We start from the raw sequence: 18,115 nt of genomic DNA, 5'->3' as shown, positions 1-18,115 counted from the left end.
AGCTTGTTTTTGAGGATCCTTTCTTAAGGCTCACAAGTAGCCAAGAGCAACCATAAAATGGCATTACAGATGTCAAAATGAGTTCTGAATCAAATAAAAATCTGCTTTGCAATTGTTCTTTGTGATTAAGCAAGATAAAACACTATATACCTGTTCTGTTTCTACAAAATTGGCGACGTGACCATCATCATTTGTTCCCCGGACGTTAAACCTGGTCCCAGCTCGTTCACAGCTTAGTCTGGAAATGAGGCAAGCCTTTGCCTGTTTATGAGCAGCATAAATTGTTCTGATTTCTACTCCCCCACACATGAGGCGTAATAACCAGTCGTCACAATTCACACCGTAGTGCTTGAGATGCAAGTGCAAAGACTGATTCCTAACAGAAAAAGAAAGAACTGCATTAGCGTGATGAGCACTCCCCAACACGCTCCAGTATTCTTGCCTGGAAAATTCCATGGACATAGGAGCTTGATGGACTGCAGTCCATTGGGTCACGAAGAGTTGGATGTGACTGAGCGATGAGCACATACAGGCAGCACACTGCACAACACAACATGCATTCTAAGACAGCGCCCCTGGGACTTCAGAGGCGCCAGAGGGAAATCAACCCACTTACATTCATTGTGCCAGGGACTGGAGGATAGGGCTAGACAGAGAGACCCTTGGACATGTGATCGGTGGGCCATGCAAAAGCAGCACATATTCTACGTTTTTAGAATTTGGGCCCCATTTGTTATGTCTTTCTTCATAATGTATTTACCACTTGTTCCAAAAGCGTTTCCACACCCAACTCCAGGGAATTCATATATATATGGATTTTCTTAAGGCTTGACTTTTATAAGGCTCCATTTTAATTAAATTTAAATAGTTACATGAGCTAGTAATTACCATATTAATGCCTGTCTAGGGTTTTCCCAGCGCTCCAAATACTTCTATACTCCAGGTAACAGAGAGGGCCTACTTTTCAATCCTTTTCAGGGCAGAGAGTTCTGTTTAAATGAACACACAGAAACCTGATGATCAGAAAACATATTAAAAGTGGAGTTGTCATGGCTAACGTTGGGATGGGGGCTGGGGACCTGCTACACTGGCCATCTTCACATCCCTCTGCTTGCCTCAGGGGCTCTGCTGGAACCACTGCTGCTGCTAAGTCGCTTCAGTCGTGTCCGACTCTGTGCGACCCCATAGACGGAAGCCCACCAGGCTCCCCCATCCCTGGGATTCTCTAGGCAAGAACACTGGAGTGGGTTGCCATTTCCTTCTCCAACGCATCAAAGTGAAAGGTGAAAGTGAAGTCGCTCAGTCGTGTCCGACTCTTCGCGACCCCATGGACTGAAGCCTACCAGGCTCCTCCGTCCATGGGATTTTCCAGGCAAGAGTACTGGAGTGGGTTGCCATTTCCTTCTCCAAAGGAAGGCTGGAGGTTGGAAACACAGGCCTCCAAAACGCCTCACCAAACCACCACCAAGTAAAATATGCTGTTGTGCAGAAAAACTTCCTCTCTGGGACTTGCAGATAATAAAGGCGCCTTACAAAAGGGAAGTTGCTAGAATATTGAAGCTTGGTTCTCTGAGTTTTCAAACTACCAGTTTAAGAGGAAATCTTAAGTGCTTTGCACTATCTTGTTTCTTAAAGAGGTATAAAAACAATGTGACAGCATTTTCTTGAAGGCTTAGAGTTGTTAAGAATCTACATCAATGCTGTTGGAGCAGTCTTTCCAGTCCCCACCACTTCAGGCTACGCTGCAGGGGGCAGTAAACAGGTAGTGGCCACTTGTAATCCTGATAAACCAGATATAACCCCAGCCTCTCTTATCCACTGAAGAAAGCAGACTGGAAAGTCAGTGAGTAGGCGGCTTACTCCTGGGATAACGTTAAATCCGATGAATATTACTAATTTAAAAACGTGACTTCAGTTTCCACACTTTACTTAATATCTACCTTGATCTGAACTGGCAAAGCTCAAACTGGCTGTGACCCAGTTCATCCAGATACCACCGCTGAGGCCCAGATCATAGCAGAGGTAGGACAGACTGATTGTCCCCCATTTAAATAGCAGTGGGAGCCGTGTATTTGTTCAGATAGAATTTCTCCCTCTGCTGTCAGTTTTCGTTTTTCTTCACAGTCAACGCCTTGCTGTTTTAATTCTATTTAAGTTTACACTTGACTCTCAACTGGCAGCAGCCTCAAATCCCCAATGGATTAAAACTACATGGGCTTTTGGGATAGGTGTTTGCCACTCTCTGGCTACAGAACTTACTTGGCTGTATCTTGGGAAATATTTCTACAAAGCTGCAAGGGTTGGCATAATGAATTCTAAAAGCTTTCCTTTTTCTATGCAAAGTGAAGCTCCAGACTCTAATCCTTAGCAAAGCTTTAAAGACTATAAAGTGAGCAAAACTCACCTTTAGCATTTCAGCCTCCTCTTTGCTCAGCCTGTTTCCAGCTCATAAACCTCCTCAATTTGTTATCTAAATTGGCCCCCACTTCTACCCATAACTGAATGAAAAGATAAAAGAATTATTCCCACGGATTAAACTTTGTGATATTCTTAACTGCTGGCCATTTAGCCAATGCATCTGCATTTGCCTGGACTTGATTACGGCAGAGAAACTTTTCTCTCTCAATCTAAGAAATGTGGGGTTAGAAAGAGCAGAGGGAAGAAAGGTAAGGAGAGCTGCCCTAAGACCAGCTGCAACGCCATCAGCTTCTTCAGAAACATCAGTGTCTCTTCCATCAGAGAAGTGCCGGGTTGACATGAGCAGATGGGACTGCCGACTTGTCTCTCCTACGCCCTCCCTTCCCCACCGCCATCCTTTCGCCCTCCGCTAGGCTCCAAGTCTCCAGATACAGCGCTCCAAAGCCCCTTTTCCCTCTGCCTTCTTGGCTCCCCCATGCCACTCTGGGCCAAGACACTTCTATGGGAGCTACAAGCTACCAAGTTATTGCTCTAAATGTAGTTTCCAGTCCTAGCATTGCTGACTTTGAGCCCTCTGATCCCCAGGGCCTTTCTCCAGGACCATTCAGGCAGATAGTGGAAGTGGGAGAGAGAGAAAGTATACAGTGGGGAACCCCCGAGTCTGAATTACTGAGGGAAGCTGTGAGCATAGTCCTGGACTTTGGCCTTATAACGTAAGTAAACAACTGAAATACAATTTGTCCATTGTGTTAAGGAAAAAAGTCAACAGCAATGCTGACTGTGGACAAGAGAACGACTATACTGGAAATCTGGTCTGTTCCAAAAAAGCGATACCAATTACAGTCATGTGGGTCCTGCTGCCCCATTAACGCATACTTACCATACAGCACCTTCATGCATAATCCCGAAATATGTCGCAGTTACCTACTTAAGTCTCATTTTATTACAGTACTAAACTTGATTCCAGCATACTACTTCCCTGTAGTCGGCTGCTCTTGAATAAAAAAAATCATCTACTTACAACCTTCCAATTAAAAACAATAAGGGAATGTAGGCTTAGAAAGGCAAATGTGGCCAGAGATGAGATCTCAAACTAAGAACCATACATATGAATAACACAATTCTATTATGATTAATTCCTTCCTGATTTAAAAATAAATATTTTAAATATATGTCTGCAATGGAAGGTCTGTCTAGATCAGGAAGAGTAAATGGGTTTCACGTCACAGGACTACTTTAATAAAATGATGGCAGATATCTGCTATGCTCCACTGAGGATCCCGCAACAGTAAAGAGTGGTGTGCTCAACTGGCCGTGCCCACCGTTGCCCACTCTAGAAATAACTGTTATGCCTTCCATGTTCCAGCTCACCCAGTGGCTGCACTGCACGTGATCACAAGGGAAAACGTAATACAAACTCACCAGAAAAATCTATTGTCAGTTGTGTGTTCTTGCAAGCTACGGTGGGCATTAAGACTCAGATCCAAACTGACTCCGGATGCAGACCATGCAAAATAAAAGTTTCCTGAATTTAAAACTTTTCGCACTTCCGAAATGCGATCCTCGTCCGAAGAATCAACTCGCAGTGATATAAATTCAGTGGAAGTAACTCGGAAAACTTCAGATTCTTGAATTTTTCCAACAGACATACATCCAGTGACTAGGACCAGATAATGTAACATAATATCACCTGCAAAAACCAAAGACTTAATGGGATGGGAAGTGCCAATATTCTACAAGCTATTCAAAATTTCTTCCAACTTTCTTCTAGTGTCTCTGTCTTTTAAAATCTGACAGTGTGGTTATTTTAAATTTATCATAGACACATTTAAGTTCACAACAAGATTTTGGCAGAAGTTGGGAGAAAAAATCCTTGTTAAATACATTTAGTATGATGAAGCATTTAAACATTAACAGAATAATCTTACATTTATGAAATTATTCCTCTACTTAAAAGTATGTGAGATTTATCAAATTTTAAAAATGTAGGTGTTATCTTCCCTACCTTTCCTTTATGATTGTAAGAAGTTCAGACAAGACAATGAATTGAGAGTTTTTCATAAACAGTAAGGTTGAAAAAATGGCATTTAAATGTGAACTGTTGCTGCTGTTGCTGCTATGTGAAGAAAAAGTCTTTGGTAACAATTTATAAAGTGATTTGGCTGACAAAAACTTTCATAGCGATTTTTTTCATCTAATTTTGACAAAAATCCTGTGCAGTGAGTATGAAGGTGGAATTCAGCAGTGGTATACTTTGAGCATGTGGGGGCTTGACATAGGCAGAAGTGCCCTGCATCTTGGCTTCTCCACTACTTATTACATCAACCAACTTCATGTGTTAACATATGCAACATGAGATATCCTGCCTTTAGAAAATAAGATTAAGGGACTTCCCTGGCGGTCCAATGGTTAAGACTCTGCTTCCAATGCAGGGATCCAAGTTTGATCCTTGGTCAGGGAACTAAGATCCCACCTGCCATGAGGGGTGGCCAAAAAATAAATAAAAAAAGAAAATGAGATTAAAGCAAATCTCATTGGACTGTGAGGATGATCCAGGGCAATACTAGTTAAGTGCTCCCAGGTGGCACAGTGGTAAAGAATCTGCCTGCCAATGCAGGAGATGCAAGAGAATCAGGTTTGACCCTTGAGTCGGGAAGATACCCTGGAGGAGGAAATGGCAAGCCACTCCAGTGTTCTTGCCTGAAATCCTATGGACATTAGAGCCTGGTGGGCTACAGTCCACATGGTCACAAAGAGTCAGACATGACTGAGTGAGTGAGCACGCACGCACACACAGTGCTTTACGTGCGACAGACTCATAACGAATGGCATATCTCCATTTGACAAGACCAGCGCTCCTCAAAGTACTATCCATGGACTAGTTCAGTTACCAGTTTAGTGAGAACAGGTGCTTGCTCCAGAACAGAAAACTGCCTCACTAAGTTCTCTATTTGGTTTAGCTGACTTCTTTTTTTTTCTCCACAGTAAGACTTTATCAATGAAGGAAGCCATGTGTTGATTTGCATGACCGCACCAGCTTCTTTTCTCATCCAGACCACTAACAAAACAGTTCATGGAGTGTAACCTGTCCGTGGGCCACACTCTGAGTCACACTGTTGTAGAACTGGTGATCACAAATGTTACTTTGCAGCCCATGATGACACTGAATGGCAGACAGGCTCAAGCTGAGATGTTTTGAGTAGAAAACAGGTATCTTTTCCACCACAAACCAGGGGAAACAGTGTGTGGTTCTAAGACATCTTTCCTTAAGAGCACTGAAGCAAGAAAAAAAAAAAAAAAAGGGCAATGCCCTTATTTTTCTCTTCTAACAATGTTACTGATCTCTTAAAGTGTTCAGACAGGATGCTGTCTCTGGAATTTAGAATCATGAGAGCATGAGCATGTAGCATGGCTTTTCAGGCAACAATCATCTCAAGGTTAAGAGATGATTATACTCACAGATCAAATACAGAGTCTATGAAACAGTGTCTATCAAATCTTCAAAGTTACAAAAACAGAAATGAAAAAACAGATTGAATTATATTGAATACTTACCAAGATTTAATCGTAAAACACCTAAAAGTCCATAGGCATCTAGAACTTTGGAGTATGTACCCTTGATTGCCTCTTTTTCTGCTGATGCTACAAAAAAAAAAAAAAAAAAGCTTTAGTATAAGAAAAAGGACCTGAAACACCAGATTCGCTTTAGCTATAAAGCCAGAGTTTCAACCAAAAATCTAAAGTCTGAATCTAAGTCTGATATTCTTAACATAAATGTACTGCATAAAATCTTTTTTTGAACCAGTAACTTTAATAGTTTTTCCCAAAGAAGTGACAAGTTATTCCAGCACCATCAATTCATGAATCCATCCTCGCCTAATGATCCTGAAGTACTTACTACCTTTAATAATATTCCTATCTTTTGGAGGTTGCTTTTGAATTTTCTTCGCTGTCCCCCTGATCTGTTTAGCTAATCTTAATACCAGGAACACACTGCGTCCTGATATCCCTACGGGACAACACCCAACCCCTTAACAAAGACTCTTCCAGACTTTAGCCTCAACCCACCCTTTCTGCTTCAGTCCTCATTGCTCCCCTTCCCTCCACAGCCCATGCACCTTATGCCCCAGTCACATGAGACGCTCACTGTTGCCCAAACACACTTTCTACATCTCTGTGCCTTTGCACAGTGATCTGGCTTTCTGCCTGCAAGGCTTGACCCAACTTTTGCCTCTGGCCAAAACTGAACTCACCTTAGAAAAACAAAGACATAAAGTCACTTTCTTGAAACCTTTATTTATCTAAGCACAAGAATTTCACAGAGCTCCCTCTTCATGTTGCCAAAACATTTAAAATATATTCATCACTTGTCTTTCTCATTAGCCAACCTGTTCCCTGAAGGTGGAACTCTTGTCTTATTCATTCTTTAATCGTTGACACTTAGAACAGAGCTTGACGCATGGAAGACTACTAACGCTTAAATTATGAAAGTTAATGGTAATGCTTGACCACATGAGTCAAGCACAGGGACAGGGAAATTGTCAGTCTGGCCTTCGTCTGGATTTATTTCTTCTGCTATGAAGTTAATGTCATCCACTAATGAATACAACCTACAGAACAATTTCCCTAAGACAGGCTGTGATGGTCATTCTATTGAGAAAAAACAAAAACAAATCCTGAAGCTTTAAAGGAAAACCTTCCGAGTTCTTAGCAAACACACTTATTGAAAACTGGACACAGAACCAAAGAAACATAAACCACAGCTAGTATCTCAATGTACAATAGCAGATATGACCTTCTAAGGCCTACAAATCTGGAAAGACAGGAGCCTCTTTTTCATTCCATCCTTTCCTTTCCAGTTCTTTCCTTCTTCACTGCCCTCCCTAATCCACAGCCTACCCCACAGCTCCCAGTTCACCTCTTAGATGACTGGCTCACTCCTTATTTACCTCTTATCTCTTGTACTTTTCCCTTCTCTCATTTCTCAAAGATCTGCACATAAAATACAGTATATTACAAAGTCTAATAAATATTCTAATAAATTACATTCTGATACAGAATCACAGTATTGAATATGTTTTGACAATATGCATGTGTTCCACCTTACAAACGCTTGTAAGCAGATTCTTACAGTCTTCTCTGTTGATCTCTATTGCCAACAAAACGGCCATAGTCTCAGTCTACTGCTTTGCCTAATATCCCATAGTATTCTGCATTAAAGCTCTTTCCTTTGTCTCGAAGCTCGTCTCCAGGGTTCTCCAGACAGCTCATCTTCCCTGCCTGCCTCACCTCTTTTCAGACCACTGACTTTTAGACTTCTTCCTGATTATCCCACTTCTGCTGTCGAATGAGCTGTGCTCTGCTAGTTGGCAGCAGAGGCTAAGACTGAACGGTGGTCCAGTGGCTAAGACTCCTAAGCTCCCAATGCAGAGGGCCGGCATTCGATTCCTGGTCAGAGAACTAGATCCCACGTGGGGCAACCAGAAGTTCACGTGCCGCAACTAAAGATCTGGAATGCTGCAACTAAGACCCCATGCAGCCAAATAAATAAATAAATATTAAAAAAAGACTGAGTCACTCACTCAGCCACCTGATGATGTCACAGTTCTTTAGCATGCTCTTTACTGCGGTGGGCCTTTATTTTTATCAAACCACCTGTATGAAGTTAGGGAGTGAGGACGATTTCACCAAGCCATTAAAGTTATGGGGATATGAATTTCATTCTTCATTCCTAGAGTTCCTATCATTATTATTTGTTACACTATATATTTATAGAAGTTACTCCTAACATTCAACGACAAGGAACAGAGTTAGAAAATGCTGCTGCTGCTAAGTCACTTCAGTCGTGTCCGACTCTGTATGACCCCATAGACAGCAGCCCACCAGGCTCCCCCCTCCCTGGGATTCTCCAGGCAAGAACACTGGAGTGGGTTGCCATTTCCTTCTCCAATGCATGAAAGTGAAAAGTGAAAGGGAAGTCGCTCAGTCGTGTCCGACTCTTAGCGACCCAATGGACTACAGCCTACCAGGCTCCTCCGTCCATGGGATTTTCCAGGCAAGAGTACTGGAGTGGGGTGCCATCGCCTTCTCCAAGTTAGAAAATATCACAACACAATTTTTAATTTTAAAGTAACAGAGGAACCCCTTCTCCCACATCTTGCCTTGTAAGTACAAAATGTACAAAAGCAAACCTTAGAGAGGCTTGTTATCTCTCTGATGATAGAAGGCATGGTTTCCAGGGCAAATTCTATTCTAGAGTTTACACGTTATATGCATTTCAAACACTACCACTAGTACAGTAATATAGAAATTACCAGATATATCTATCAGTTTTAGCACCAACCATTTAGGTTCAAATACCAGTAATAGGGTTAAAAAGAAAATATATTTTTAGTGTTAAGTTGTCACTTTCCCTCTGGAGAAGGAAATGGCCACCCACTTCAGTATTTTTGCCTAGGAAGTCGCATGGACACAGGAGCCTGGTAGGCTATAGTTCATGGGGTCGCAAAGAGTCAGACATGCCTAAGCAACTAACATACACCTTCCCTTAGAAAAGACAAAGTCATTTTATAACTTAAATTACCATGCAACAAAATCTTCTCTCTTCTAATAATGCATAATAATTACCTTTTCAATAACTGTGCTCCAAATATATGAATCTACCATGTTTTTCAGGCCCAATGAAGACCCATCTATTAGACTGTCACCTGATTCAAACAGGTGAACAAATGTCATACTGTTTAGTTATTTGTGCTTTTGTATTATATTCTGAGACTCAGGGAACAGGACACACACACAAACATACACAATTTAAGTTAAAGTGTATATTCTTAACTAAAATAATGCTAAAGGAAAGAAAAATGATTCAAAGAATAGATGAGATGTCATTTTCCCTGCCAGGAATTTTTTGGTTTCTTCTCAAAATATTAAATGAAATTTTAAATTATTTTTTAGAGTGACAAATATTTGACAGGAGGGAACAGGCTTAGGGAGGTTACTAATTTACTACCCTGGCTACACTCCAACAGTCAGAGAAGGCAGCTTCTTGAGGGAAGGGGCTTTGTCTAATCCACTGGCCTGTCCCCGGTGGGCTAGCTCAGTGCCTGGCACCCAGGAGGAGTTCAGTAATTTATGTTCAGTGAACTGGTGAAGGCGATTTCAGAACCATATGAACATTTACCTCTAGATCCTTCCAATTTTATAAAAGAAAACCTAGTGTTTCCTTCTTAAATATCTTTACTCTAAAGGACAGTAGATGATTACCTGTTGTTTCATTTATGCTTCAAAGGTGTGGGGTAGAATCGAAGGAGGTCCTTCGCAGGCTGTGAGTCCAGGGAGAGAAAGAAGGTGTCCCTGCTCATGGAGTTGAAGCCACAGGTGGGGAAAGAAAGACTCCATTTGAGGGGAGGGGCAGCGGGCAGGAGGTGATGAAGTCTGAGCAGAGTAAGAAGGGTGGTGTCCACCCAGGAATGGTGGGAATGGCCTGCAAAAGGATGCTGGAGCTTGAAAGAGTAGAGAAGGCACGGTGTGTTGGACGGAGGCTCCAAGCAGGGTGCTAGAGCCCCAGTGGGGCAAGGAAGCCACCCATGGGGTGGATGAGGCTGTAGTGGCAACAGGAGAGTGGTTGGTTATACACAGGGGGACGACCAAGAACCACGGAGCACATTTCTCACTGTCGGAAAAGGGCAGTACAAACACAGAGAGAAAACCAGAAAAGATGCTGTGGTGCTGATCGGAACTGGAGTTACCACTGTGAACTCAGTTTTCTAGAGAGACAGACAAAGACAGAAATGGGTGGGCATAATTATACTTTCAAATACATAGACCCACTTGTGCTCAGTCGTGTCCGACTCTTTGCAACCCATGAACTATAGCCCACCAGGCTCCGTTGTCCACAGGATTTTCTGCTAAGAGTACTGGAGTGGGTTGACATTTCCTCCTCTAGGGGATTTTCCAGGGATCGAATCCTCACTTCCTGTGTCTCCTGCCCTGCAGGCGGATTATTCACCACTGAGCCAGGGGGAGACCCTTGCATATACATACACGCTTATACATTTTCCTTCCCTCTATCAATTGACAGGACCTGTGATCAGCAATGCTCAATAACAGACAACACAGCCAGCACTCAGATCTTGCTTTCTAATACATTCTCCACTAAAAGGAACTAGGACTCCACGGAGAAATGGCTGATTCCAGGAGAACAGCAGGGGCAAGACAAGGCTAGAACAAATTTTTGTGCCAGTAAGTAAACAAGTGTTCAAAGAACAATGAAGGCATGTCACAAAAATACAGAAGCCAGCCTTAAAGGGGCTTCTTCTTCTGGCAAAATTTGGGACAATTTTAAGACAAATTTTAAGAGTAAAAGATTATAAATCCCTGAATAAACCCATAAACTTAAAGTTCGAAGAGCAATGGGATCATACACAGTCTCAAAGTACCTCACCTTCAAACACTTATTAATTATAAAGGAAAAAAGAGCTGGCCAGTGACGCCTGGCAGATACCACATCAACACAAGTTATCAGAGTGAACACTAACAGTAAATGGGACAAGTCAACACTGTGTCAGCTGACAGGATACCATGAAAAGCACACTGCTCTGTAATATTCCTGCCAACACCACATGACTCTGAACAGGAAGAACCATCAGACAAATTCTGAGTGAGGGACATTTCTACCAAACAACTGGCCCTCGCCTTCAAAAGCCATAACACTTTACAGTCATAAATGTCAAAGACTGGGAAACTTCTCCACATCTAAGGATACTAAAGAGACATGATAACTAAATATAATATACACAATTCAACTCGATCTTTTTGCTATGAAAGATATTGTTCGGACAACTAATGAACTAAAATAGAGTCTGAGAATTGGACAGCTGGTACCATGTTCATTTTTTGACGGTTATCTGGTAGTTATGCAGAAGAATGCCTTTCTAGGAAATATTATAATAAAGCATTTAGGGGAAACAGATAAACCCTGTTTACCTCATGTTAGCAACTTAATAGTGTCAAATAGTTCAGAAAAAAAAAATTCTTTTGTGCTGAACTTCAACTTTTCCATACATGTAACATTATTTAATGTGTTTTTTTTTCATTTTAATGTAGCCAGCAAAAATAGCTGTTAGAAATACATGTGCATATTCCTAAATTAAGAAGTCTGTATCTCTAAATGGCATTAAGATAATTACTTATAATACAATTTTATTTCCTTCCCATATGTGTATTTTTTTAACTGAGGGGAAAAAAAAGACTCCCGTATTTTATGAAACTCCATGAAATACTGAGAAATATATAATTAGGAGGGACCTGACTAAATTATTGTTCCATTTCTCTGATAATTTAATTTCTAGAAAACAATTTGAGAATCTCTACTATAAAGAGATCACTTAAAATAGGAAAGCCATAACGCTTTAAAATAACGTGTATAACCTTTAGATAAAACGCAGCATTTGTCACGAATTTACTCAGTCCATCCCCATCTTTCTTGTCCCCTTAACACTCTACCCTCGCATCCCAGCTTCAGCCAAAACCAGAATGTGCTTGCCTCCTACAGGCTCCGTGTTCTTCACCCCCACCTCCCTTTCCTTGTTCACAGCGTTCTTTCCATCCTGAATATTTGTTAGTCATTGATCTATCTGGCTGTGCTGGGTCTTCGTTGCTGTGAAGGCTTTCCTCTAGTTGGGGCGAGTGGGGCCACTCTGCAGTTGCGGTGCGCAGGCTTCTATCGAGGTGACTTCTCTTGCTGTGGAGCACAGGCTCCAGGCGCACTGGCTCAGTAGCTGCGACCCGCAGGCTCCAAAGCACAGGCTCAGCAGACGTGACGCACAGGCTTAGCTGTTCCTCAGCATGTGCGATCTTCCCAGATCAGGGCTCAAAACCGGTCTCCCACGCTGGCAGGCAGTCTTTACCACTGAGCCACCAGGGAAGCCCATCACCTTTCAATACCTAACCAAAAATGCTGCTTTCTTCCTAAAGTTTTCCCTGAGTACTCTGGCTGGAAGGAAATCTCTTGTCTACTAATAGCAACAGAAACTAGGTTTTACTTACTTATATCTCAACACGATACCCACCTAACCCAAGCCTCTGAACACTGCAGCTGCTGACTAGATTTTCATCTAACAGAAAAAAAAATAATAAATTGAGAGGAACATTTCTTCTGAACTATATGAGGCACTGTGTCCTGGGCTGCAGTCCTTATTTTGAACCAAATAAAACTTAACTCCAAAAAAAAAAAAAAAAAGAGGTTTGGGCATAAAAGGGAATGGTTTGTTAGTTTTAAAAAAATATGCAAAGAAGATAAACATTACATCTTACCACTGATAGCATTTGAAAACCCTCATCGTTGAAGTTTAACAATTCCTCACAGTAAAGGAGGCAATTTTCGAATGTGATGTCTGTGGTGAGGGGTGAAGTAGAGATGGGGAAGATGGGCACCATTAGGTGACTGCAAACCAGGATCCACGCTATGGAGCACAGGAAATGGCAGCAGGGGCGGAGAGCTCGGAGGACACAGAGTGAGAGGAGGAGCAGAGCTCAAAGTCCAGGAAGCCTGGCTGTGCGGAAGCTCAGGCCGCTCATTCTCCCCTAAGTGCTGCCTTGCTGATAAAAAGGTTCTCCACTGTGCTTTCCATGAGGGGAACGGACTGATTTTTGTAACAGAGGTATTTTTTTCTCCCCTTTCCTCTTCATGTTGTTGCTATTTAACAAATGAAATGCTAGGAAAGTCAAGCCTTCCTTTTTACAAGTGACTGGTTTCTAATCACCAGTAGGTATGAATGAATGGCCAAGAAGCCCATTGTTTTCCAAGTCCTTCTGAGCCAGGATCTTGAGCAGTTCAGCTGAAGTAAGAAGGCCCCACCTCTTCAGCTCACACTTTAAGCACGGAAGTTAAGTCAGAGCCCGGCTTCTGAAGTTACTTACTGCTATTACACTTCAGACGTCAACAGTATGTAACTCCACTCTTATTTTCCTTATTTTAAAAGGAAAAACTTGGGACTTCCCTGGTGGTCCAGTGGTTAAGACTCTGTGCTTCCAATGCAGCGGGGCATGGGTTCAATCCCAGGTCAGGGAACTAAGATTCCACAAGCCATGTGGCCATAAATAAATAATTTTTTTTTTAAAGGCAAAACTTTTCTTCTCATGTTTGAAACTATCTTTCATTCATGCTTTAAATCTCAGTCTTCACTCTAAATACAAATGTGCATTTCCAGAGAACACTGAGCTACCTTCAGTGTAAATTTATAATTTTAGTTACATTTTTAAGTATAATCTCATATCATTAGGATTGATTATCTGAAGGCCCTAGGATTCTACTCCTACTGAATATATGAACAGGAATCAGGTCACAGAAAAGAATTTAAAGCAAAATAAAATATGTGCTATAAGCACATACTCTCCAAAAAATATTTAAGGATGAAATATATTGCTAGTATTCTGTCATAAATCTTTTGCTTATTTCTCATAGATAAAATAGTCCTTCTTATGCTGATGGGGCTTCCCAGGTGACTTAGTGGTTGTGGCCTCGTAGTTGTGGCACATGGACTTAGTTGTCCCACAGCATGTGGGATCTTCCTGGACCGGGGATGGAACTTGTGTCCCCTGCATTGGCAGGCAAATTCTTTATCACTGAGCTACCAGGGGAGCCCCCTGTCAAAGTTATAGTTGGAAGATCATAAGCTTGCCTTCACCTACCATCGGAGAAGTAGTTAATAAGTATTTAAAACTACCAAAGCCATGAGCTAGTGATATCCTACAATTTTAGTCATTATTTTAGCTCTGAGGGTGTTTCACAGTTTTTGAATTGAACAAATTAATGTCTGAAGGTAGGCCTAATCTACATTTCCTATTTAAGCTACAGGAAAATAATGAAAATAGAAGCTATAAACCTATATATAGCTTTATAAACTCTTTGATCTCTTTATAGACTACAGAAAACACTCAGTGTATAAATAGATCAATTGTTCTCTATCAAAATTTAACCTACCAATTGTTCTCTATCACAATATTCAACACCTTTTCTGTTCGACTGGCTTACTTTTATGGTACTATGTCATATGACCTGACTGGCATTACTCAGCATTGCTGGTGTTATACCTCTCTTTTCAAATGAGAATTTATGGCAAATAATGAAACATAGTATCAGGTACACAGAAAAACAAATATTGTATCAGTTCAGTTCAGTGGCTCAGTCGTGTCTGACTCTTTGTGACCCCATGAATCACAGCACACCAGGCCTCCCTGTCCATCACCAACTCCCGGAGTTCACTCAGACTCACGTCCATCGAGTCGGTGATGCCATCCAGCCATCTCATCCTCTGTCATCCCCTTCTCCTCCTGCCCCCAATCCCTCCCAGCATCAGGGTCTTTTCCAATGAGAAAACTCTTCACATGAGGTGGCCAAAGTACTGGAGTTTCAGCTTTAGCATCATTCCTTCCAAAGAAATCCCAGGGCTGATCTCCTTCAGAATGGACTGGTTGGATCTCCTTGCAGTCCAAGGGACTCTCAAGAGTCTTCTCCAACACCACAGTTCAAAAGCATCAATTCTTCAGCATTCAGCCTTCTTCACAGTCCAACTCTCACATCCATACATGACCACAGGAAAAACCATAGCCTTGCCTAGTCGGACCTTTGTTGGCAAAGTAATGTCTCTGCTTTTCAATATGCTATCTAGGTTGGACAAAACTTTCCTTCCAAGGAGTAAGCATCTTTTAATTTCATTGCTGCAGTCACCATCTGTAGTGATTTTGGAGCCCCCAAAAATAAAGTGACACTGTTTCCACTGTTTTCCCATCTATTTGCCATGAAGTGATGGGACTGGGTGCCATGATCTTCGTTTTCTGAATGCTGAGCTTTAAGCCAACTTTTTCACTCTCCTCTTTCACTTTCATCAAGAGACTTTTTAGTTCCTCTTCACTTTCTGCCATAAGGGTGGTGTCATCTGCATATCTGAGGTTATTGATATTTCTCCCGGCAATGTTGATTCCAGCTTGTGTTTCTGCCAGTCCAGCGTTTCTCATGATGTACTCTGCATATAAGTTAAATAAGCAGGGTGACAATATACAGCCTTGACGTACTCCTTTTCCTATTTGGAGATATTGTATACTAACACATATATATGGGATCTAGAAAGGTAGTACTGATGAACCTATTTGCAGAGCAGCAATGGAGACACAGACATTGAGAACAGACTGGTGGACATGGCTGTGGGGAGGAAGGAGAGGTTGAGATATATGGAGAGAGTAACATGGAACATATGTTACCATATGCAAAATAGAGAGCCAATGGGAATTTGCTGTATGACTCAGGAACTGAAACTGGGGCTCAGTACCAATCTAGAAGGTTGGCAGGGGGAGGGAGGTGGGAGAGATGCTCAAGTGGGAGGGGACACGGGTAAACCTATGGCTCATTCAGGCTGATGTTTGATAGAAACCAATATAATACTGTAAAGCAATTATCTGTCAATTGAAAATAAACAAATTTTAAAAAAAGATCAGGTACAGAAATTCAGATGAAAACAATCATATACCTATTTATTGACTTTCCTGAGTTATGAATCTAAATAGAGGCTTAATAAACAGGATAACTGTGACATGGTGGTCATACCCGCCTTGCTAACCCCACCATCTGAACCCAAAGAAGCAAAATTAGATCTTATGATCTAAGATCATCAGATAATTTAAAATGTCATTTCTTGAACCTGCAAGGACTTCCTTTTTCCTCTTGTGGGGATGGCAGCTACAGGCATTCAGGATGGTGCAACGTCTGACATACCATCGTAGGCTGTCCTACAATACAGCCTCTAACAAAACCAGGCTGTCCCGAACCCCTGGTAATACAGTTGTTTACCTTTATACCAAGGAGATTGGGAAAAAACCAAAATCTGCATGTGGTGTGTGCCCAGGCTGACTTAGAGGTGTTCGTGCTGTGAAACCTAAAGTTCTCATGAGATTGTCTAAAATGAAGAAACATGTCAGCCAAGCCTATGGTAGTTCCATGTGTGCTAAATGTGTCCGTGACAGGATCAAGCACGCTTTCCTTAAAGAGGAGCAGAAGATCGTTGTGAAAGTGTTGAAAGCACAAGCACAGAGTCAGAAAACTAAATAAAAAATGAAGCATTTTTGAGTAATAAAAAAAAAAAATGTCATTTCTTTAAAAACTTCCATGGTATTTCTGAATTAAATTTAAATGTAGATTCCTCTAACTTCTGATGAATTACAATACTTCAAGCTAAATAATTACATTACTCAGTTAAGATCCTGCCATCCAAGGTCAACCTTCTACTGTGGCTCAAGCCTTCCAGGTGGGAACAGACACCTTTCCTTAGCTGATTCAGAAGACCAAGCTGAAAAAAGCCGGTAAGAATATGAAAACAAGATGACAAATCGGCATACCCTGCCTAGAATCACAATTTGCCTGAGGTTGCATGCACCGCACTTTGTGGTTGGCTTATTTGCATGTAGAGAGCCTCAAGTCAGAGGATCCTCGAGGTCTACAGGCCAAGCTACTCATTTCCAGAAGAAAAAGACTAGAGGTTAAGTGATTCATTTAAGATCATGTAAGCAGCTGGCAAGAAAGCCTCTTTCAATTTTATCATACATAAAGAAAAAAATTATTTGAAAAGAAAATGGTTTTCTTTGTACTATTAAATAACTAAACTTTTAGCTGAAAGATAACCCACTGTCCAAATTAGTGTTCTATATAAATTATACACCCCAATCTTGGTAACATTTCAAAATAACCTTTCACTCATTGGTGCAATAAGTCTGTACTGAATGTCTATTCCAGGAATAAAAAAAGTCAGTGCCCTAATACCTTCCATTGGGAAGACAGGCATTATATAATCACACAAGTGCAAAATTATATTAAGCACAATGATGGAGTTCCAATAGACTGCAGCAAGAGAACCTAATTTAAAATTGTTTGTTGGAGGCAGGCCTGCCTGCCTGCCTGTGGAAGTGACCTTTTAGTTGGTATCTGAAGAGTAAAGGTTAAGAGTGTTCCAGGAACATCCATATACCCTAAAACCAGAAATTTCATTCCTAAGAATATCCAACAGAGAAATTAAAGTATGTGCACCGAAAGACATGTAGAAGGATGTTCATACTAGAGTCATCTGTAATAGAAAAAATTGAAAATAAAGCCAATGTCAACAGAACACCAGAACATTCATACAATGGAATACTACATAGCAATGAAAATGAATAAACTACTGCTATACGCTATCACAAGCAAGATCTCCCATATTTAACACTGAATGAAAGAAGCTGGGTGCAAGAGAATACTTACTGAATGATTTCATTTATGTTAAGTTGGAAACCAGACAGAACTAATCTATGATGCAAGCAATCGTGCAGTTATGATCTCTGCATATCATGATGGAGATAATAATTGGAAAGGAGAGCCAGCAATAATGTTCTAGTTCTCAACCTGGTAGTGGCAACATTAATATGTTCACTCTGTAATAAGTCATCAAGTTGAACATTTATGGTTTATGTACTTTTCCACATGTGTGAACAAGTTTATTTTTAAAAATAAAATCTTGAGCAGAAGCAACAGCATATGTGAAGACCCTGAGACCAGAAAGAATTTGAGACATTCATAACTTAAAAAAGGGCCAATGTGGCTGGAACACAGAAACCAAGAGACAGTACAGTGTAAGAGTGAAGAGGGAGGCAGGGCTCCATTTCACTGCAGGTC

General features: G+C 41.2%; 1 protein-coding gene and 1 pseudogene across 15 annotated transcripts in view; one reads left to right on the top strand and one right to left on the bottom strand.

The window, feature by feature from the left end:
- Positions 1-18,115, bottom strand: part of SYNJ1 (synaptojanin 1) — a 91,078-nt gene that overhangs the window by 59,297 nt on the left and 13,666 nt on the right. For all 15 annotated transcript variants that reach the window (XM_061415757.1, XM_061416189.1, XM_061416103.1 and 12 more), the window contains exons 3-5: positions 5,974-6,060; positions 3,841-4,108; positions 151-376 (exon numbers count right to left, since the gene is read on the bottom strand). In XM_061415757.1, coding sequence (XP_061271741.1) covers positions 151-376; positions 3,841-4,108; positions 5,974-6,060 — 581 coding nt within the window. The remainder of the gene's footprint in view (positions 1-150; positions 377-3,840; positions 4,109-5,973; positions 6,061-18,115) is intronic.
- On the top strand, positions 16,126-16,550 carry LOC133248309 (large ribosomal subunit protein eL34-like; annotated as a pseudogene).

Source organism: Bos javanicus, chromosome 1, assembly GCF_032452875.1.
Source record: "Bos javanicus breed banteng chromosome 1, ARS-OSU_banteng_1.0, whole genome shotgun sequence".
Taxonomy (NCBI): Eukaryota; Metazoa; Chordata; class Mammalia; order Artiodactyla; family Bovidae; genus Bos; species Bos javanicus.
This window is presented reverse-complemented; position numbering and strand designations above follow the sequence as displayed.